The sequence below is a fragment of the Bactrocera dorsalis genome, chromosome 1, assembly GCF_023373825.1.
Source record: "Bactrocera dorsalis isolate Fly_Bdor chromosome 1, ASM2337382v1, whole genome shotgun sequence".
In the NCBI taxonomy this organism is placed as follows: domain Eukaryota; kingdom Metazoa; phylum Arthropoda; class Insecta; order Diptera; family Tephritidae; genus Bactrocera; species Bactrocera dorsalis.
Genome location: NC_064303.1, coordinates 104,932,196 through 104,956,497, shown reverse-complemented (window position 1 = coordinate 104,956,497; position 24,302 = coordinate 104,932,196). Strand labels below are relative to the sequence as shown.

The following is a 24,302-nucleotide window of genomic DNA, read 5'->3' as shown; positions in this document are numbered from 1 at the left end:
GGGTGAAGAGCAACCAGAAGCCGTTCAAGAACTGCCCATGCATCCCGAAAAATGCACTGTTTGGTGTGGTTTGTACGCTGGTGGAATCATTGGACCGTATTTTTTCAAAGATGCTGTTGGACGCAACGTTACGGTGAATGGCGATCGCTATCGTTCGATGCTAACAAACTTTTTGTTGCCAAAAATGGAAGAACTGAACTTGGTTGACATGTGGTTTCAACAAGATGGCGCTACATGCCACACAGCTCGCGATTCTATGGCCATTTTGAGGGAAAACTTCGGACAACAATTCATCTCAAGAAATGGACCCGTAAGTTGGCCACCAAGATCATGCGATTTAACGCCTTTAGACTATTTTTTGTGGGGCTACGTCAAGTCTAAAGTCTACAGAAATAAGCCAGCAACTATTCCAGCTTTGGAAGACAACATTTCCGAAGAAATTCGGGCTATTCCGGCCGAAATGCTCGAAAAAGTTGCCCAAAATTGGACTTTCCGAATGGACCACCTAAGACGCAGCCGCGGTCAACATTTAAATGAAATTATCTTCAAAAAGTAAATGTCATGAACCAATCTAACGTTTCAAATAAAGAACCGATGAGATTTTGCAAATTTTATGCGTTTTTTTTTAAAAAAAGTTATCAAGCTCTTAAAAAATCACCCTTTATAATGAACCTATCTGAAAAATTTGTTTCCAAGATTATACCATAGGCTTGGAAAATAAACCATGCCAAATTGGGTGAAAATAGTTCCACTAATAAAAAGTTTTCCATACAAAAACTTGACACAATAGTTAAGTCTTATGTTCTATGGAGTCTTTATGTGGTTCAGGGCTCTAGAAAAGCCCACACTTGCGAAGAAACTCGAGAGCGTTCAACAGGCGGCGCTTATCAGCATGTGTGAGGCACTAAGATCCACTCCAACCACGGCACTTAACGCCATCTTGCATTATTGCCCGTGAACATCCCCGGAAGGTGTATGGCTGCGGAAGTTGCCATCAGACTCAAAAAGTCTGGGTGAACACTCGGAAATCCTCACTCGCTTTGACTTCATACCGAACCAGTTGGATCATGGAGTCGTCAAACGGAACTCTGGCGGTGCCTTTTCTACCCATTTACCGGCGAGAGAGTTGTGGGTGGAAAGAAGCCGTTGGAGGACAGAGCAGAAGCCGTTGGAGGAGAAAGAGAGCAGCGAGCTTCTTCGCGGAGGAGTCAGAGCTTTGGGGAGAGGTTGGTGGAGGGGTTTACTGTCAGAATATTTCTATCAACTACAGTTTCAAACTTCCTGTCTATTGCAGTGTCTTCCAGGCCGAGGTTGCAGCCGTTAAGGCAGCAGCCTTTTTCAGAGAAGTGACCAACCACTCAAATAGCAGAGCGGCGATACTAGCCTTGAACTCATTAACAGTGCGTTCTGGGCAGGCCAAAGAGTGCCTAGCCTCGTTATCAATAGCGTCGAGTGTCTTTGTGATAAGACTGGTATCGGTGCCAGGAATCGCATGAAACTGTAAAGCTGATGAGCTAGCAAGAAATGGCATCCTAGAACCAATACCGGTAGAATTGGAATGGTTCGATACTCCCGTAGCCTCTTGTGTTCTACTTCTCAAATAAAGAAGCTTTACATTTTGATCTGATAAGATAAAGCAAAAAATTCCAATTGGCGTTAAAAGTATGTAAGCAACTACAAGATACAACAACTGCAAGCAAACATCTGCACATGCTCCACTCACAAGTTGTTGTTGTATGGTATAACAACATTGACCGCAAAAGCGATTTAAATTGCAAAGTGAACACACAGAGACGCGCTGCGGTTTGGCTTGTTGAAGAAAGCTGTTGACAGTCGCCAGTCAAGCGTGGAGTCCAGTGCAACGTTGACATTGAACATAGAACACACCAGCAGCTGCAGTTGGACAACAACAGCAACAACAAGAGCAATAAGAAACACAGCAATGACAGTAGCAAAAGTCAGCTGCTGCTTAGCCGCTGACGCACATTCCAATGAAAATGTCAAACAGAAAAGCAGAGAGACACTGAGAGAGGCACAGAGTAAACAAGTGAAGAGCAAAATGAAGAATACTAAGCATAAATAAAGAATACTAAAAATAAATAAAGAAATCTAAAATAGAAAAAAAAATAAAATGTTGAATTCGCCAGGAAAAAAATAAATAATTTGCCGGCAGCAGCAAACACACACATACATACATACACAGATTTGGAAGCTTTTCTGTGGGCAAATGCCGAGATATGCATGCAGATATATGTACATACGTATGTAAATAGAAATAAATATGTATTCGCTTACGTGACGTTACGATAAAGACTAACGACTACCAAGAGATAAATGGATAAGACGGAGCAGCGAAGAAGTCTGAAGAAGACAAAAATGTACAAAATCGTATAACCAAAACGGCTTAAAGCAAGAAAATTCACAACAGAGTGCGAGTGAGCACACACACACGCGCACATATACATACATATAAATAAATGAACGGGTGTGTGTGCCTGCGCGTGGAATTGTAATTATGCTTAGCCACTGGCTCCACTGAGTCAGAGTGGCGATCTTGCCCCTTTGCGGCGAATCAATCTGGACGCAAGCACACACATGCACACACAGCCATACAAATAAAGAACACATTGTGGCGTTCACAGGTAGTTGAAATTTATGAGCGGCCAGCAGTGGGGGGTTTGCCGTGAGCATCACGAGTGCCAAGGGCTTAAAGAAGCAGCAGGAGTAAAATTAAAAAAAAAAAAAAACAAGAAAGAGCAGATATTTCAGAGAGCGTTCGGGAGCGTACAATCGAACGCCAACCTTTTAAAGGTTGTACGAATTCACCTGCTATTTTTTCCAAGCTAATTTGTGTGCCTTATTTATTTTTTTATCGTTTTTTTTCACAACTTCGTTCTTATTGTGTATTTGGTTTAAAGCAGAACATGAGAATTTACGCTGAAGAACATAAAGGTATTTGTGCTGAAGCGTAGCTGAGGTGGAAGAAAGTAAGATGAGAACTACAAACAACATACGTATGAACATATGTGTGTATGTACATATAAATGCTGTGCACACAAACCTACATGCCGCAGTGAATTCATACATACATACATATATCACGCGATTCTGCTGTTTACCTGTCCTGAATTTGTACTTGATTTCTGTTTTAAAATTTTTATTTATATTTCTGTTTTTCTCGTGAGTAATAATAACGAACTAATACATATATATGTACGTACATGCATACGTACATATAGAAGAGTGTATGCGGATGATGACGTCGGGAAACAACGAAATGACAGACAATGGAGTAAAATTAATTTAAAGATCACTGAATCATCGTTTTATTGCTTATTGCCCGAGAAGGGTACAAAAAAAAAACAAAGCAGAATTTCATTTTGGAAGCAACAAACGGAAGGAGCGGTGCCTTAGTCGTATGACTATACGAATTAGCACCGAAAGTAATAATGGAATAATTACAAAGCTGAATTATGATATTTAAACATACTATATATAACTTGTTAAAAAATATTGTTGAAGAAAATAAGAAATTTTGAAATAAAGAAAAAAATTTGTATAAAAAAATTAAACAAAAAAATAAAAATTTATGCAGTAGAAAAATAAAATATAATTTAAAAAAATAATAATAATAAAAATAAACAAGAAAACGTTAACTTCGGCTGCATCAAAGATTTAATACCTTCACGGGTGCATTTTTTATAATATAGAAGGGTATAAAAATATCTTCATCTTGATTTTTATCCATCAGTTTGTATGGATAATATGCTATAGTGTTCCGATCTGAACAATTTGAGCGGAGAGAAAGTAAGTGTAATGTTTCCTTAGAAAAAAAAATATTTGCCAAAAAATTAGTTAAGGCTGAGCTCAGGTTACTACCAAGGCCACAGCTGGCTGATAGTGCACGGTCTATGCTAAGTAGGTTAGCTGAGAGATATACATATACTGTTAATGATGTATTCCACCGCGACCTAGGGTCTATTGCGCCCTCAGGTTAGCTGAGAGTAGCGCCCTAACCAAGAGCTAGAAGAGAGAATGGTTGGCTCAAAACGCCTCATGCGCCAAATGAACCTCCGGCGAAGAGGCGAAAAGATGCCGCCTTTAAATGAGTGTCCGCAACCTCTACCGGGGTTGCACCGAGGGAGAACCTACCCACGAGAGGGAGACAACAAAGCGACGAGGGAACAATACTGCGATCAACACCAAACATGTACAGACGTCGACTAAAACCCTGGACAAGCTTCCATCAGAGTCGAGGCCAGTAAGTTTCTGATTATGGTGTACTGAAAACCTAGAACGGATTAGTTTGACAAAGGGCTGGTGAGGGCAGTATTCTATCTATATTCTATAGCAGTTGAGACAAGAACCTGATTCGTGCCCGAACCTGGTACTGAACATAAACTCCGATAAGGTCTTGTGTCAACCCTTGCGTGGCCGCCCTGCTTGTGAAGGTAAACACGGGGTTCATAAAGGGCAACCGTTACAAAGTGTGGAGACAGCGGCTTGAAGCGAAGACACACTAGAAAAAAATGAATATACATATGTAGGTACACCGTAACTACAACAAAATCCATAAAAAACAATAAAATTAATATGGTCAAGACGAGGAATACGGGACCGTTTCCCTTGCAGTCGTAGGATACTTAAATCCCCTACACTCACCATCACTCTGGAGAAAAGATAGCCTCAAGGAAAACTCCAGTCACACAAGCACCATTAGCAAAACAAGGATAAGAGAAGAGGGCCCCAGTTGCCACTGCAAGGATCTCAAAGCTCACCGAAACATGAGAACATTACTCAAATGAGACGGGCAGAAGAGGAATTCATAGCAAAATGCAAGGGTATCGTACAAATTATAAAGATGGTGATGGCAAAACAGAAGAACGTCAGCATTAATGTTAAGTACGGCACAGGACCGCTAGACGACGTCTCAGACTTTAGCTTAATAATAAAAATAACGTAATAGAAAGTCGTCTTCAGGAAGAATACTCAGAAGATGATACCTCTTCTCGAGAGATGTGTTAATTGAAGAATATTATTTTATACTTCTAAACAACTTTTGAAGGACTATAACCAGGTTGAAGGACTATTACATTGTCCGTTCCCACGACAGTCGGGTCTACGTAACCGGAACGGACTCGGATTTTTATCCGGCCAAGGACTGTCAACTCGGCAGAATTCTGCCGCTACAACAACAACTGTTACATTGTATATAACCATGAGAAGTATTAAGCTAACTTAGCCTAGATTAAAGCCATGGAATATGAACGATAGAAAAATGTGGCTTACTTTAGTATCACGAAGAATTTTTATTAATTGTGTTATGTAAGCATCGAAGATTCCAGAAGAAAGACTGTTTACATATACAAACATACACATATGTACATATAATTATGAGGCAGGTATGCGCATACATTCTTACATTGAAAAAATCTCCATTTCGACAGCATAAAATGACTTTGCATTTGACATATGATACGATATTTAAGCGAGAATGTCATAAAAGTGCTCGTCCCTCCAACCATCATCGATTACTTAGCAGAAAGGGGACCATAAAAATCAACGCTTGAAATGCATAAATCTGAAAGCACAACTCCGACAACTCAGTGGGTCGTCCATGGCGCAGCATTAATGGGGCTTTCGTCCTTCAAAGCGTGTACGCAGCAACGGGGGCGCTCATATGTATGTACATATGTATGTACATATGTGTGTATGAAAAATGGATGCTTGTGTTTGACAACCCACAAGAGGCAGAAAATATAAACACACATACACACATTTGTGTTCTATGTAGGATGTTCATGCTGCCAAGTTTCGAGCCAGTGTGTATACACAAGCCCAGGGAGAGCAGGAATAGCGGAAGGAAAGCATAAGCAAAACAAAATTAGAACAGCGACGCCAATCAACCACAAGCCACCACAAAAGCGCGGATGAAAACAAACCGATACACATACATACATACATGCATACAGCTGAAAATTATGTGCTCGCAGCATAGGAATTCAAATTCAAAAGTGACAGTTGCGTATCCCGGCGACTGCGGCATTTCGCGAAGCAGCAGCTGCCGTTGACGCATTGTTGTCATGACAACGGCTGCAGACAGGCTGCTGGCTGCCAAGCTTGTTGGTTGGTTTTCTGTATACCTTGTGCACTTCATTGATAAAATGTGCGCAGCGCAGCCTATGGAGGGGGGTTAAAATGCGCAGCGCCCGTTTTGGGGGTAAGTATCTATGGCTGTGCTGTTGCATATGCAACCAGTGAAAAAATTTTTGCATACAATTTCAGTGCCTAGGAATTTTGCTTTAAATGGAGCAAATGCATTCCGAAGCAGGCAGGCTGCATTTGCCTTGCTTACATATGACAAATGTAAATATGTATGTATGTAATGTGGCGCTTGCAACGCAGTGCGTGCCAGCCTTGCGTACTTTGGCATTGCAGACAACAAAGGGTTAATTACAAGGTTGTTATGTATGTACTTATGTTTGCATGTCAAAGCTGCCTGCGGCAATGACATTTTTTAAATAAACACTACTGGCACATAAAATACTTTGCTTTAGATTTTAATTATTTCTGCCCGCAGGCGTTGACATTTCACTTACCTTTAAGTTACGACGATTGGTTTTTTGTTTCACACACGTTTGGACTGCTGCGCTTAGTTTTGCATTTTTACTTGCTTTGTTGTCACTTTTGTAAATACCAAGTTGTCGCCAACAAAATGTAAAAACACACACTTTTTATGCACTTTATGTTTTACTTTAACAAATATTTAGCTTTAGCTGTGCTCATACAACTTTTTTATGTTTATGCTTTAAAATTGCTTTGCTTTAGCGAGCTTTTTAAATATTTAATTTTCAATATTTTTTATTTAACTAGCAATCTTATCTAAGCGTTCATGTATTTATTTTGCTATTTATGTTAAGCAGATAAGCACTTTATTTACACCACTGCACTCACTTTTTTAAATTTTTTATTTTCTATGTGTATATCTTGCTTTGAAACATTTTTAGACCAACATTTCTTTGTGTCTGCTTGGTTTTGCAAAAATTTTGTTGTAACTTTTGTTATTTCTCAACACGTTATATTCTCCATTGACTGCGAAATATTTTATTGACATCAACAAATATTTTCCTAGCAAAAAATGTGCAGCAAATAGACAATTCTTTTAAATTTTTGTGATAAAACGGATTTTTTCCACCGCTTCAAATTGGCTTTTGTGACCGCGACGCAGCGCAGCTAGACATTGTTTGCAAAAACACACAAAGCACAGTCGTGTATTTAAAGCAGCGACAGCGCTGCTACCCACAACGTTGGCAGTCAGCACGACAGCGCAGCTTCAGTTTCACACATTTCCAATGTACGCGCTTCGCAAACACTTTTTTCCACGTTTACACTTTGTGCGTTGCTTCGTCGTTGTAAACGTTTTACATTCTTTTACACAAAACACTGCGAACACACACACACGCACACGTAAAGGGCGCACAAAATACACCTTCCTTTTTGCCTCGTTTTTCCCGTTTGCTGCGCACGTTTCGGCCGCTGCTTTTGCTTGTGTTCTGCCGCTATCACTGCGAATTGCTTTTGCTGCTGCTCTTCTACCTTTTTTCTTTGCAACTTTTTTTTTCAGCAGCAGCGTACCACTGAAAATTCTTTCACCTTCTTGCACTTGTTTCAAATTCAATTTTTATCACTATTTTTTTGCTTTTTGCATATTATATTTGCACTTTTATGTCACATTTTACACTTTCTTTGCATTTGTTCTGAATTTGTGCAGGTGGTTGAGGTGCAATGTTGAAGAAAATGCTAGGATTCCAATTCACGAACACGAAACACACACGCACTAATTAACATCCACTCAGAACGACGGTTAAAAAATGACTGCACGAAAGCGCACGACGAGTAGCGGCGCATTGCCAAACGGCGGTCAACTTCTTTTCCAATCAGCCACGAATGCCGTGTCAAAACAAAAAGTCAAAAATTTTTCATGTTGATTCCTGTTGGCGCGTGCATTGGCAGTAGTGTTGACGGGCGGGTTGTTGTCTAAGCTAGTTGGGTTGATTTTATTTATCGAGCACAGGGTGGTGTGGTGATAAGTGAAAATATTTTAATATATTATAAATGCATATTTTATATAATTTTAATTTTTTTTTTTTCAAAAAATGGTGCAGAATCATATACATACATAAATGCCCCGCAAGTCACGGCCACCGAAACTGCAATATATAAAAAGAATTTGAAACTGAGACATACTTGAGGAAGGAACGAGCGAATATTAATGAGCAAGAGTTTCGGGTAGTTTTGACTATTTGGCGTAGAGAAAAAGACGAGCGAACACTCATAGAGTTTCGGGTAGTTATGTCAATTTGACGTTAAGCAAATTAAAAAAATCTGCGGTATCGCTCTCTGGTAGTTAACCTATTATTTAACCGATTGTTTGCTTGCAGGGTGTGATATGTGACTTTTTCTTAGTTATTACTAAATTAAAAACATAGCATACCTTAAGGCGCAAAAATATATTCCTAAGCATACCACTAGGCAGTTGAATAATTGTCTCAATTCTTTTGAAAGATTTAAAGAGTAATGGCGCCAAATAGGTTTCTGTTTCTTTTACAAACCCTAAAGCAAAAGGTATTAGAATACCACCACAACACAAACAACAATGACAAATGTATTCTACTAGTTTTTTTCCAAAATTTTACTTTCTTTAACTTCCTAAATTACAATTTTTTATATACAATCGATTTTTTACATAAAGATTATTTACAAAAGTTTTACTCAATTTCGAATAGTTGAAACGCTACTCGCCCTGCTCAAGGCTCACATCCATCAACTCCTTGGTTATTTCGCTTTTCGATTTGCGCTCACTCGGTTGCTCCGCGATTGTCTGCAGCGCTAAATCCTCAAGTGGGCGTGGCGTGAATCCCGCTGGTCCGCCCAAGTTCAAAGAACCACCTTTGTATGGCACAAAGGTCGGACGTAATCGCTGCAACTGTGGCTCCGGCGTTACAACCATAACTGGCACCTCGGTACTTGGCTGGCTATCTATTGGTGATGTTGTTGTTGTGCTACTGCTGGTAGCCATTTGGTAGAGCATTTGCAGCTGCATCATTGACTGCTCTGCCGTGTTGGCGGCCGGTGGCGTGATACTCTCCAGCTGCTGTTGCTTCTTCCCCGTCGTGTTTTGTGCGAGTTTCGGCGCCGATTTCTTTTTGCTGGCTGCTATGCCGGCACTGCTGGCAGCGTTGTTGCTGTTTGTATGCATGGCATTCGACCAACTCTCAAGCCAACTATTGGCTGTGCGTTCTGTTGTGGTGCTCGTTGTGCTGCTTGCGAGTTGTCTAAAAGCTTCCTGCGCTTGTTTGCGCAGCAGATGTGCGCGATGCGCCTTGCTCACTTGGCGCTTATTGAATGAGTTCTCCGAATCGGCATCTTCGCCTATTGGACGTGTGTTCTTCTGTGGTCCCAGTTCGAGTAGAACTTGGAAATCAGCATGATTGCCGAGCCGAAAACCGAAGCCGAGTCTAGAATCGGTACCTAAGCGGCGAGTAAATGGCATTAGTGGGATTGTTTGAGATGTGGTGATAAATATTCAATCGTTTACGTACCTTTTTTTATGGGTGGAATATTGGAGTAGATAAGTGATAGTATGGAGGGTAGCTCCTGTGGCACAACGAGTGGTTCAGCGCTTGGTACTGCAATGAAGAAGAGATTAGTATAGTTCTACTAAAAATAACGCTAAAATCAACATTTTCTGAAAAGAGCTTAAAGCTTGAAATCTTTTAAAAAGCTCAACGGTTAAAAAATCAACGTTTTAAGAAAGGAGCTTAAAGCTAAAAATGTTTAAAAAAGCTCAACGGTTTAAAAAAGCTCAACGGTTAAAAAAGCTAGCAGCTCGAAGGTTAAATGCTTTAATATATTTTTCTACGAATTTCAACGTTTTAGGCAAAGAACTTAAAGCTTAGAAAACTTTAAAAAGCTCAACGGTTAAAAAATCAACGTTTTAGGAAAAGAGCTTACAGCTTATAAAAGTTTAAAAACCTCAACGATTAAAAATCAACGTTTTAGAAAAAAGAACTTAAAGCTCAAAAAAGTTTAAAAAAGTTCAACGGTTAAAAAATCAACGTTTTAGAAAAAGATATTAAATCCTAAACAACTTTAAAAAGCTCAACGGTTAAAAAATAAACGTTTTAGGAAAAGAGCTTAAAGCTTAAAAAAGCTCGAAAAAGTTTAAAAAAGGTTATAAAGGTTTGAAAAGGCTCAACACTGAAGGTTAAACGCTTTAATATATTTTTCTACGCATTTCTCACTTCATCACTTTCAATATTCATGTCAAAAATATTGAGCAAATCCCCTATTAATTCATTAAGAGAGTCTTAATCACGCATTGTGACATCTAAAAACAATAAAAGACCTACAAACATGCCGCTGACGGCCACGCCGACATTCCGTTGAAATTTTTGTAATTCCTCAGCTACGCCTCACACGCAGCTTCAAGCACAAAAATAACAAAAACATTGTCACACGCCGTAACAGTTATGTAATGCTTTAAACTGGGCTTGGTTTTTGACGTGGACCACAATTGTGAATTCAAAACCAAATTTAAGCACTTAGCCACAGGTAGCCACAGTAGGTGAGCTAATGCGCATGCGCGCCTTGTTTTCAATGTGTTAAACCGCATTACATTTGTCTTGCAGTTGTTTTACTTTGTCATGTGTCTATTCGTTACTTTTGACTTGTGAGTCTTTGGTATACGAAATTTACCTTCAATTGTTTGCTTTTGACCCACCTGCCAATTGCTTGCTGAAATTTTGATGGATTTGCTTTTCGTAAGATAAGCAATTGACAGTTGTCTTAAATCGTTTCCTTATTTAGCGAGTATTTTATTTGTGTGTGAATAATAAAATTTGCCTACAAAAATACAGTGCTTCGTGTTGAAAGCAGTCAAGGTAAACGGACTGCAACAACAACCTTATCTTATCATCGGCTCTTACCGAACCTAGTCTAGTATTGACATGAGCATAAAATTGAACTTAAAATGAATTTTAGTAAGACCCAAAAATAGTTTAGTATTGACGTGAATATTTAGGCGATGTGATCCCTATTTGGCAACATGGATCTAAGAGTCTTTACCCTGCGCCTACAGACTGATTTGCATTCGATTAACAGGTGTTCTGGTGTTCTAAACTCCAAGTCGCGGAACCGGTAATTCGTATCGGAAGCTAGGCCCCTGTTAAATAAGTGTTTCTTGAGCTTACAATGGCGAGTGTAGAAGGCAACAAGTAGTCTGATTTTTTCCCTTGACAGGTTGATTACATATTTAAACCTTTTAAGGTTGTAACCACCTATTAGCAACTTGGCATGACGCATGCTTAGGAGCTGTTGCCAATGCTTCTCCCTATCCACTGTTTCATCATTGCGGAGCAGCTTCTGTATGGTGTGGGGATCAACCGCAATGGTGAATGGTGAATGCTGCGGAGCGTGCAAGCTCGTCAGCCAGTTCATTCCCAGCTTTACCTTAGCGACCTGGCACCCAAATAAGGTTCAATGGTTACGATCTGACAGACTATTCAGACGTTCTATGCATTCCTGCACCAATAGCGATTTGATCTCGTACACAGAATCGCTTTGAGTGCCGCTTGAGTATCGTTGCGTTAGTTGCGTTGGAGCTGTAACTCTATACACCGACCAATAGCAAAGACCTCTGCTTGGAATATGTTTGGAAAACTACCCAAAGGTATGGAGAATTTCGTGCGTGGTCCTGTGACCCCTGCGCCAAGTACCTCCGACGTTTTCGAGCCGTCGGTATACCACTTGATTATACGGTCCCTGAGCAGTAGCTCGAGAGCGGAATAGCTAAACACTATCCCAAAAGTCGGGGTTGGGAAGTGTTTCGACGATTGGCAGAAGAACTGGCATAAGTGCATAATACGGAATGTGGACTATTTTGAAGGCGACAGTATAAATCTTGACGAATGATTAAATTTTTTTCGAAAAAAATTAAATTTGCGTTATTTTTATAACACTAGACAGTCCTCTCTTCCCTGATATGATATAAGAAATGCAGATATTAACTACATATTAATATTGAAGAAAACGACAACAACGAAACGAAAAAAGTCAATTTGTCATAACCTTAGAAAACAACAGTGAAGTCTCTTTAAAGCATTATAAAACGCTCTTTCTCTGATCGATCGAAAGACTGGATATATTGTCTTTGCAAAAGAGTCTACCTTCATCTCAATAATTACCAACAGAGTTTTTTCTAAGAAAGGATACCTTCATCTCAATAATAACCAACAGAGGTCGGTCGGAACTTTTTTGCTGTCATACGAAGCACTCTTCTCCGGCTGGATCGCGTAAGAGTTCAATGTTCATTATACTGTTAAATAGTTCTTCGAGAGCCTCAGTATTGAAGTTTTTGGAAAATTTTCAGATGGAATCATTTCAGAATTCGTCTCAACATTTTCTGGTGTTTGTGAGACTAAGTTTGAAGCATCGATATTCTCAGATCTTCACTCAACCCAGGCAACTATACGGTAACGAAATCTGTTTCAGCGATGTATGAAGAATGTACTATATATCATAACTTAATTTTGGTTCGCATTATGAACGAGTCACGTAACCTAATTCAAGATCTTAATCTCTTGATCACAAACAGGTAAAAAAGAAATTGTTCACTTATTCGAGTCGTAAAATATCTTTCGTGGAACCATATAGTCAAATACATTCTAGTAGTATCCTAGAAAAAAAAGGAAATTGAAGCAGTCCAGAACATATTCCAAAAGTCCAATAACGATCATCTAAAGCTAAAGTCGTCTCAGAATATCCGAAAGCATGAAAACATGACTGATTCTCTAAGGCTAAAGTCATCTCGGAATAACCGAAAACATGAATAAATCTCTACAGAGCTTATATGATTCAAAAATAAGCCCGCCAGTTTTATGCAAGCCAACAAAGCTGAAAACAAACCAAAGAAAAACAATTTTTCGAAGCTCATCGAAGATGCTGAGTTTAATGACTTCGCAGCCGAAACATAGGCGTTCACAATCCAATTATGCTAATAAACTCAAGCGTGAGGAAACAGTGCTCAACTGCTCGCGCCACACCACCGCAGACGAAGAGCATTAGAGCCGCTCACTTAGTTAGTAGATAAGCAGCACCAAATAGTAAAAAACAAGCTGGAATAATCAAGCAAACTAAACGACCTTGACACAATGACGACACAGCACTTTGAACGGCCAAAAGTCTAAGAGTCATAAAAAACACAAAAAAACATTTAAATCGCAGAAGACTAACAACAAGTCCGAAGTGTGGAAAAAAAGACAGAAACGCAAACGCAATAGGTGCAAAACCGGTTTTCTATTTGCTCAACGGCAGCGAACTACAGTGAGAGACATTAAAATCAAATTTTGATAACTAACAACAACAAGCTAGAGTTGGAAGAGCAGCTTTGAGCACATCATAGTAGTTTTTGGAGAGTGTCGGAGAGAAAAGGAATGCTTGAGCAAGAGTGTATTAAACACTATACTACTGCATACACCCAGCCAACCACGGCTACCCGCTTGTGACAAATATTTCAATACAACTACACATTTTTTCTCTTTGCACTAACACCAACGCACATTTTCGGGTTATTTTTTGTTGTATGATCACATGTATACGTACGTGAGTGGGTTAAATATTCGGTCGGCCTAAGACACACTCTATATGTTTATTCCCTCGTTTACCACCATGTTACCCACTGATTATCTGGTTTTTTACCCGCTGATGGTTTGCAGGGCATATACATATACATATATACACACACACACAAATTTATAAAATAAAAATATTGCTAAATTGCATGTTGCAATACTGGCTATACTTACAACAACAGCACATCAGCCATATACTAAAAGCAGCCGAAATTGTGATGCCTTTGGCGTGCAACAACATTTTCAGTGGGGCATTCATCTGGGTCTGCGGGTCGAATTTCTGTGTTGTTGGTTAACTGCAGCGGCATTTATGGCAATTTTCAGCGTTTTTGTTGTTGTTGCTGTCGTTGTAGTTGGCACTTTTTCACTGTGGTTGTGCGGCGTCCACTTGCAGCGCTCAACAAGCAATCGGCGTGTAATGTTGCAAGCTGCAAGTGCGGTTTTTTGTTTGTTTGGAGGTGACTGCAATAAAAAGTGTTGAACTCTGAAATAAATATTTTTAATTAATGCAATTAAATGGTAGTAAAAACATATCCGTTCACTGTGCAGTTATCATTTGACGCTGAAAAACATGTTTGCAGTTCGTGTTGCAAGCGCGGTTAAGTGACGGTGGCGTTAAAAATGAAGGTGTCTTTGATTTTGGATATATTTTTGAATCGTTTTTTTAATTTTTGCTGTTAAATATATGTACATATGGACTACTATGAGCAAAAAGTCTTACTAGTTTTTGTCCACAGTAGTATGTACATACATATGTATATGTCGATTTTCTTCATGTAAATACTGTTACTGCACATTTACACTGTTCACTTTAATATAAACAATTTATTTATTATGTATGCGTGTATCTTTGATGGCCGAGAACGAGTTGGTATCTATTTTATGATATTATTTCGGCGCATTTGGATTTTTCATTGTTTATATTTTTTTATTTTCATGAATAAATTTTTATATTTCTCGTTATTATATAATAGTTACTCCAGACACAGGGAGAAGATTTTATCGAATGTTTGTAAATAGATAAAGCTTATCAAATCAAAAAAGTTTAGAGATAGTTTTTGTAAGGAAAACTTATTTTTACAAAACTGAGATTGGTACAATTTCTTCTGACTAATTTTTAAGAATACATAAAAAGTAAATTTGGCATTAAAATACTTAGGTTAAATATTATTACAATTATGCACAATATTTCATAAGTATTAATTATAGTGAGTAAAAATCATCGAAACGAGAAAACAACTTTTGGATGTTATCGTACTATCACAGATCATCAGTATGCCTCAGTAATATGATATGATGCATACAGATGGAGGGCGAAAAACACAGTGGTATCAATATTACTCAGCTATTTACTGATCATACTATGACTCATTTACGGCCCAATAGATTTAAGATCGCGGTGCAATCCTCATCTAAATATTTATCTTACTCTGACTCAAAAATATTTAATTAAGCTTCAGTATGGGCTGAGAGCTCAGCTTGCCAGCCTAACCTATGGGTAATGGATTAAGAATCAGAAATATGCAGTAAAACTAGTTATTGTAGCATTTCCACAGCTGAAAGTGTGTACAAATCGTGAATATATATTGTATTTTTGACTTTAAAGTATGTCTTATAAGAGATTAGCAAAGAGTTGGGCTTTAAAATGACTTTCTGCACTCAAATTTATTAATTTTTTGTTTTTAATTTTAATTTTTTATAACAAGTGTTTCTCGTATCAATTTTTAATTTGAATTTTTTTTATTCTAATTATATGTTTTTTAAAATTAAGGATTTGTTATTATTTATTTTTTTATTAATTAAAAATTTTGTTTTTATTTTAATTATTTTTTTTTACTACAAATTTTTTGTTTCAACTGTTTTTATTGAATTTTATACATATTTTTTATTTTAATTATTTTTTTTTTTTAAACACAATTATTTTACTATACAACAATTTTTTGTTTCAACTGTTTTTATTTGAATTTTATACACAATTTATTTTTCTAGTTTTATTTTTTCTTAACTTTTTTTTGCTTAACTTTGTTCAATAGTATATTTTTTATTATATTTTTTTTTATGTTTTAAGTATAATATTTAATATTTTAACTGTTTTTTTGTACTTTTTAATTTTGTGTACCACCCTTTGAACTGTTTTTGTTTTAATTAAAATTTGTTTCTACTTTTCCAAATATTTTTTGTTTTTCAATTAAACATTTTTTTTAATGTTTTTTAAAATTTTTTTATTTTTGGTACAACTTTCTATAAAAAAAAATTTTAACACAATTTTTTGTTGAAACTGTTTTTTACTTATAATAAATTATTAACTTTTCTGATTGTTTTACTTTTTTAATTTTTCTTATTTTATCTTTTTTGAAAAAGGCCTTTATTTTATTTTTTTATTGTAAAAATTGTATAAACACGATTCTTTAGAAATGTTCTTCGCTTGAATTGTTTTTTATGTTTTAATTATTTACATTTTTTACTGTTTTTCGTTTTTGTTTATAGCTTTTTAATTATAATGTTATTTTTTAATTTTAAGCATCATCCTTTGAAATGTTTTTTTTTTTATTTTTTCCGATTTTCCAAAATTTTTTTTAATGTTAGTTTGTTTAATATTAGTTTTATTATTTTTTTTTATTTTTTGTAAAAGTTTGTTTTTTCATTTTTTTGTTTTAAACACAATATTTTATAACTGTCTTTTGTTTGAACAGTTTTTTTATTTTAATTATTAAGTTTTTTGTACTTTTTACTTTTTTTATTTTTTAATTTTACATTTCACTTTTAGAAATGTTTTCCATTTTATTTTAATATTTTCCTTTTTTCCAAAAAAAACATGTATAACTATTTTTAATGTTAACTGTTTTTTTATAAAAAATTAATTATTTTTAATATAACTTATCACTTCTAGATTTTTTTTTTAATTTACTTCTTTTTTCAATTATTGTTTTTCATTTGAATTTTTTTATTGGCTTACATATGTATGTATGTATATTTTTGAATGTCTTTCATAATAATTGTTTATTTTTAACTTTTTAATTATTTTTCTTAGTTTTTAATTTTACATTTCACTTTTAGAAATGTTTTCCATTTTATTTTAATATTTTCCTTTTTTCCAAAAAAAACATGTATAACTATTTTTAATGTTAACTGTTTTTTTATAAATAATTAATTATTTTTAATTTAACTTATCACTTCTAGAACTTTTTTTATTTTAAATTTACTTCTTTTTTCAAAATATATTTTTATTATATATTTTTAGACTTCAATTTTCTTATAATATTCTTAATTTAATTATTAAAATTTTTTTTTAAATTAAATTTTTGTAGTTTTTATATTATTAAGTTTGTTTATATTTTTTTTCACTAATATTTTTTGTAAAACTTTATTTAATATAACTGTTCTCTTTTGTATAAATTTTTTTAAAAACATTTTTTAAATTAATAAATACATTTGTTTATCACGTATTTAAACGTTCGATTTAATTTTTCCAATACGAAGAGTCTGTTTACTCATCGGGTATACATAAATACATTTGTATGCATGTACGTATATATGTATGTACATATGTATGTATCTAAATGCGTAAAAAATGCACACACGCTCATTTGGCCGCTTCTGTGAATGAAAAATGCAAACAAAAGCCGAAGCGGCTCAAGGCAACTGACTACAACACACTCGGCAAACACTCTCACTTTTCTTCAACGATTTTTATTGTTAAGCGTGAGTTGTATTTATTGTATGTTTTTTTCTTATTTATTTATTTATTAGGTTTTTGCAACATTTGCGATGCTATTTTAGGATGATTTGTTAACATATTGTTGTAATATTTGTATTAAATATACACATTCGATTTAAAAGCGCTGCGAAACGATGTTTTACCGATTTTTTATACACTTTACAATTACGAGTATATTAAATATAGTTTTTTATTAAAGATTTTTTTAAATATTTTTTTTTTACATTTTTACATTAAACTTTCTCTCATCAATTTGAATTTATTTATATTTAGCACATTTTTGTTTCAATTTCACTCATTCATTTGGCGCTACTTCCACCACACTCATTTCATTGCAGGCAGCGAACTCTCTCTTTCACTCTCTCTTTTGCAATTTCAATGCTTTATTTGCGCCTTTTTAGTGTAACTTTGCAATTGCTGGAAACGGCCGATTTGTGTACGCACATGCACATTAAAATTCCGATGGGTTTGCAAAACAAAAACAACAACAGACGCATATCATATCGACTGCCCAATCGAGTAAACGGTATGGAGGCCAAACGCGGCGCAAAAATCGCACAATAAATCGAAAAAACGAAAGTACAACGAAAGTGTACATATGCCGTTTTGTGTGTCATTCATCAATAAAAGTGTTTTCTTTTGCATACACATGTCTCTTATAAACTAATTTAGTTTATTTAATTAATTAGCACATCACTTTTTATTAGGCAGTGCATAGCACAGCGCGGCGTATACGCAACTTTAAACAAAAAATTTGATGTAAATGCAAAAAAGAATATGTTTTTTTATAAACAAAAAAATATTTTTGAATAAAAAAAATTTAATATTTTTAATTTTTTTTTCAATATTTTTATTTAATTTTTTATTTTTTTTAATATATTTTTTTTATTTATTATTTTTATTATTAAAATTTTTTTTTAATATTATTTTTAAACAAAAAGATTTCCATTGTTTTGTTTTTTGTTGTAGTTTCCAATTTCCGCGCTTTTGAAACATTTGCTCTTTGCTCTTGCCTCCACTCACTTTATTTCAATTTTTTTATTTAAGCAACAACAAATTAAATTGTTTTACACACATTTCTTCGATCCACACACCTTGGCACTTACAACTCTTTCGCTTCGCGTTCGCACGTTGACTGAAATCGAAATTTTTAAGTGCTGGCCGTTCGCTTAAAAAATCCAAACGGTTGCAGCAATAACAATAACAACTACAACAATAAGCAATAACAACAAAAACAACAACAGTGTGAGCAATATTATGCTCTTGCTGACTGCATTAAAAAAGTTGTTTTTGCTTTTCTATTTGTTTTTGTTGTTGTAGATTTTGGTTTGTTGTTGCCCTGTTTATAGCTGCACAGTCGTGTTGCGCTGTCTGCTGCCCTCGGTAAGTGACTCCAGCCACTCGGACAACTCCAACGAAGCGCACATATCACGTAATGCCATTGCGCATGCGCCGCGCATACAGTGTGTTATTTGGTATTTAAATTTAACAAAATGAGTAGGGTTGTAGTGGGACTGAATATAATTTAGTTAATGGATTCAAGCTGAGTTAAATATTATTAAATGAAATAAAAAACGTTTTCATTAGGGTGGGTCTTAAATAAAAAATAATAACAGTAATAAAATGTATTTTATTCAATATATATTAAGAATGCAAGCTGAGTTAAATATTTTTAAATAAAATAAAAAAACGTATTCATTAGGGTGGGTCTAAAATAAAAATAATAATAATAATAAAATGTATTTTATTCAATATATGTATACTGAGAATGCAAGCCGAAATAAAAAAGCTTCTTAATTAGGGTGGGTCTAAAATAAAAAGTAATAAGAAATGGTCTCTTATTTAGTATATATAAAGAATGCCACCTGAGCTAAATATTTTTGAATAAAATAAAAACTTATTCATTAAGGTGGGTCTAAAATGAAAGATAAAGATAAATTTATTATAAATAAAAATGGTGTGTTATTCAGTATATATAAAAAATGCAGGCTGAGTTAAATATTTTTAAATAAAAAAAACTCATTCATTAGGGTGGGTCTAAAATAAAAAACTCAAATTAAAAGAATAAAAAAATTGTCTCTATTCAATATATATATATGTATATAAAGAATGCAAGCCGAGTTAAATATTTTTAAATAAAATAAAAAATGTATTCTTTAGGGTGGGTCTAAAATAAAATAAAAAAAAATAATAATAAATGGTCTCTTATAATTTGAGTTAAGAGTTTACGAAATAATTATCGTCAAAGAATGACTTTCAGAGGAAAAAAAAACAAAAAGATAATTTTTGTAGAGCAGCTTATTTCCTACAAAACTATGAGTTTTGCAATTTTTTTTATTTGACTTAACATATTTCCATTTTTCAGAGTACCATGCGAAAAAAAAATTCGAATTTTTTGATCCACCCTAATTTTATAATGAAACATAAATAAACATAATAAATATGTTAAATATATTTAAAATACCTCTGGTGTGCCTTAAGAACACTGAACTTAACTCTTTAGTAACTTAAAACATCCCACTGTACCGCTATTTTACCGGCGCGAGGTGTTGCGGCGAAACACACTGCGAGTACTCTACTCTCAGTTGATTATTTTTAGCAGCATTTTTTAGCTAATAAATAACTTGTATTTGCTCTGCAAGCTTTTTCTTAATATTTCTTTGTTTTTGTTTTTATTATCATTTTTAATAGTTATTAGCCAACATTGTATCATTGTATTTACGCTTTAGTCGTTTAGTCGTAATGAGTGTTGCAACATCGGCAAACTGGCAACTTGATTATGGCCCGCTTGCCGCTGGCGTCATTCTTTGCGGCTCGCTCACTCTGGTGTCTTGTTGGCTACAGACTAAGCGAGTCTTATGCTTTATAGTTCGCTTGAGCTGATTTACTTTTGGTGACTTTTTAATTAAAATTTTTTTTTTTCATTGGTTTTTTTGTTTTTTTTTTAATTATTTTATGCTGCGTTGAAGCTGTTTTAATAACGTTGCGTATTTTTGTTGTTGCTTTATGTGGATATGCACTGGTATACACAGTATTTGCAGGCACTGTGCGTGAAATTGCTTTATTATTTTGAAGTATCTTCCTCAAATTTACACCTAAAATCTTAAAACACGTGGTAATTCAGATTTAATTCGGGTAATAATTCAGGTACAGTTCGGGTACGATTCGGTTAATTTATGAGCATTTGATTTGTGAAGTCTATGAGACTGCTGTGTTTTGCTATTTTTCTTCGTATTTTATTAAGCCGCAGCTGCTACATCGGTTAAATATACATACATATGTGCATATACCAATATATATTTAGATACACATATGTACACACCTGTTTATATATGAATACATTTAGTTTAATTAATCAATTTCAGTTTTTATTTTGAGTTTAATTGTCCGTGTCTAATTTTCTTGCCAGTTTTGGTTATATTTTGGGTGGTTATGTATGTAGGTATATATACAATATATATGTATATGTATACGAGTATATGTATATGTGTTAGTATAAATATTAATTTTCTCAGACTATTACGAAATATAATTGACCTGTTGCCACTAAATAAAGTGCTTTATGTTTCCTTTTTCAACAAATCGGTTTTTAGAATTAAAAATTATGTACATATGTAGACATACCGATGCTCATACATTTTTTTATCGTCCATAATTATGCTACAAACATATGTATATACATACATACTTATGTACGTCAATAGATGCAATCACATTTATGGCATATGCTGTGATTCTGGGTGTTTGCTTGGAGTTTCTACTCTTAAACACGCGTCTAAGCTATTCTCGACAATTCAACATACAAGTAATTGTATTTACTAGTTCAGAGACCAGTTTCAAGGTAAGCTTACGAGCAATTTTATCAAATAAACGACTCAAAACACACTACATTGTTGAAAGTAATTGTTTGAAGGTGTTGGAAAACATTTTTATTTTAAATGTCTAAACAAAAGTATATGAATACAGGGTCAGCTTAACACTACACACTTCATATTCTAACCAAAATCAAATAAATTCGAGTATCAGCCAGTTCTTGGTCGAGAAAGGGGAAACTCCAAGTACTGAAAAAGCTACTCATAAGACCTATTAATCATTAGGAGTTGATACAAAATAATTCATATGACTTACTAACATATTAGAAAAAATCTTACTTATATATCCTATAAGTTTTGCTCAGAAATTTGAGAAAATTGCATGAAATATAGATTTTTCGTAGCAAATGTCTGATATTTTTTCTTATCAGGTAAATAAAAGAACTATATAAGATATGAAGACTGAGTGTTCGGTCGGTGATATAACGATTAAGTGTTCTAGGTTTTGGAGAGATGGCAGATGTTGTGAAAACATAGTGGGACGACACTTCAATTGCAAGTCGTTACCAAGAAAATGGTAGCTAAAGGAAATGCCACGACGTCGAGAGATTTTATTTTAGACCTACTCTGCACTGCACTCAAGAGTAACACTTTTGGAAATTAGTTTATTTCAATGACGAATTCTTCAAGCTAATGCAGACTTTTCTTATATGCTGGACAATCTTTTTGCAGAATCATAAGAAATTTTACCATTTAAATTCGTAATAACGTGATTGGAATCTTGGAATATACAAGGTGCGTTCCAAAGTAAACAGGAATCTAGCGCCTCCTGGTAACACCATCTATATGTCGACTGGTGCGTTAGAATTTGCTATCTTTATTGATTGTCCAGTGAGAACTTTATGACATTTCATAGATTGGAAGTGAAGTTATTGTGTTTTAAGTGTCAGTATGTTTGTGTTATCGGCGCGAAAATGAGCTTCGAACAAAGAGCCAACATTAAATTTTCATCTGAAAAATTTCCCATCACCACTCTGAAATAGCTTTTCGAGAAAAACGTGTTTAATGTTATAGGTGCCTGGCAAAGAAAATTTTTTCAAAAACCGACAACCGATCGGCTTCAAATTTTATATCCCCGAAACTATTTCCCGGATCAATTTAAAATTTTCGGAGAATATTCTCAAATCTTATATAAAAAAAGTTGGTTTTTTTGTCTGTTCACTATAGCTGACCAAACCCTTGCATGAAATGAAAAATGGCCTGAACCACTTTGACGGTAATCCAATGAGGTTAGTTTGTAAAAAAAAAAAACAGAAAATGTTAATTTTTAACCGACTTACGAACATAAATTCAAAAAAAAATATTTCAATACTTACTTTTAACAGAGAATGTTAAATTTAGACAGAGAATGTTATCTAACATACACTGATAAGGGCCAATTATAGCGTGAATAATAACAAAAACAATTTTTTTTTTGGATCAATAGGTTCTATCCGCAAAAATGGACCTCCTGGTTAACAAGACGCCCCATTGATTATGTGGGATGAATGCACCATGAGCCATAAAACACATATAGAGTTCACGGCCAGAACACTAAAAGACCTTAGAAACTCCTTTGCTTTCGTGGGCGGAATAACTTTTGTATTTGTTGGAGATTTTCGACAGACTCTTCCTGTCATTAACAGAGGTATGCGAGCAGATATCGTCAAAAAATGCTTAATATACTATATAAATTAAAAATTTGATGAATATAAGAGCTTATCTTCATGGAATCACTGGTGGTGATTTCCCACCGCAACTGCTTAAACTTGGGGAAGGAATTTTTTCCACTCTCTAGACCAAACAGTCCATAGTTTAGACAGTGTGTACAAAACTATAATAAATTTAAAAATACCCGTGTGAAGCCGGATAGTATTACATATACTATATAAATATATATATACATACATATATTTACGACCGATAAAATGGATTTTATGAAATTCAGAAATGTAAATAAACTTTAAAGGATTGGGTGATCATCAATAAAAATATTAGCAAGCAAGTTTTGGCATTATAAAAAATATAAGAAAATATTTTCTAAAATTCATTACGAACTAGTGCTACTCAAATGCTTTGAACTCAAAAGTAATGAGAAACTATGCACATACACATATGCCATAATTAAATAATAATATTGAAATATTATAATACGTGGTTTCAGGTCGCAGTGCCCACCTACGACAAAAATTCACTGAAGTATGTATATTTTTTTTTTATTTTAACGGTATTTTTTTATAATTGTTATTATGTAATTTTTTGACATTCGCCAGAAAGACAATGTTTCAATGGCATGCCACATATCTGTATATAATGTATGTGGTACCTATATGTAAGTATGTAAGTATATTTTCAAATTTCAATTGTCTTCCTACACATCACTCTAACTTCATACTCCAGTGTTTACCCCGATAAGGAATGAAGCGTAACTGCTCGCCTATTATCAACGCTGGTCTGATGTGATCATTTATACGTACAAACATATGTACATACATATTTACATATATTTATAAACATATATGTAAATCTATTTATAAACTCATATTAACTTGTGCTTGCAGCACTCTGCCATGATTATGCATCATAAAACTGTTCAACTGTCTGTCCATTCGTCTTAAAAGTGAGTGTCAGCATACAGGCATGTATGTGTGTTTGTATGCTTGTGTTAACAATGTGAGATTTCACCTGCGCTAAGCGTTGCCTCAGCTACCGCTCAAGCTGTTGATAACTATTTTAGTCTCGTTTTAGCCGACAGCTCATCCGTCAATTCGTCAGCACTGAAGTCATAATTTATTTGCCAGTTGACAAATGAATACTAAACTATGACTTTACATATACATAAGTATGTATGTATATTTATATTTCCAAATATGATTGTGTGAGTTTAATGACTTTATTTATACTCCACTAGCAATGCAAGCGTCCACATACAACGTTAGCTACGCATGCGCAAATACAATTATGTTTGGAATTTTGCACATTTACCGTTATTACTTTACTGTAATTAGCAGAATTTGCTGCAAACACTCCAACCCTTCAAGG

The 24,302-nt window shown here is 34.6% G+C and overlaps 2 protein-coding genes across 7 annotated transcripts in view; both read right to left on the bottom strand.

Moving 5' to 3' along the window:
* The window catches only part of LOC105224414 (mitogen-activated protein kinase-binding protein 1), a 221,307-nt gene extending 213,418 nt beyond the window's left edge, over positions 1-7,889 (bottom strand). For 2 of the 3 annotated variants that reach the window (XM_049446332.1, XM_049446334.1), the window contains exon 1: positions 6,600-7,889. The gene's annotated coding sequence lies outside the window, so the exon portion shown is untranslated. The remainder of the gene's footprint in view (positions 1-6,599) is intronic. The other variant, XM_049446336.1, reaches the window with a different exon arrangement.
* Positions 7,890-8,674: 785 nt separating this feature from the next.
* On the bottom strand, positions 8,675-18,543 carry LOC105233296 (uncharacterized). Of its 4 annotated transcripts, none has more exons than XM_049457159.1 (4): positions 18,504-18,543; positions 13,866-14,175; positions 9,603-9,689; positions 8,675-9,531 (listed from the first exon to the last, which is right to left on the bottom strand). In XM_049457159.1, the coding sequence occupies exons 2-4, from the start codon at positions 13,948-13,950 to the stop codon at positions 8,795-8,797; spliced, it is 909 nt and encodes a 302-aa protein (XP_049313116.1). In that variant the 5' UTR covers positions 13,951-14,175; positions 18,504-18,543; the 3' UTR covers positions 8,675-8,794. The 4 variants fall into 4 exon arrangements, with proteins under 4 accessions (XP_049313116.1, XP_049313121.1, XP_049313130.1 ...); XM_049457164.1 differs by having other exon boundaries at positions 18,485-18,532; XM_049457173.1 differs by having other exon boundaries at positions 13,866-14,153; positions 18,504-18,522.
* Positions 18,544-24,302: the final 5,759 nt, after the last annotated feature.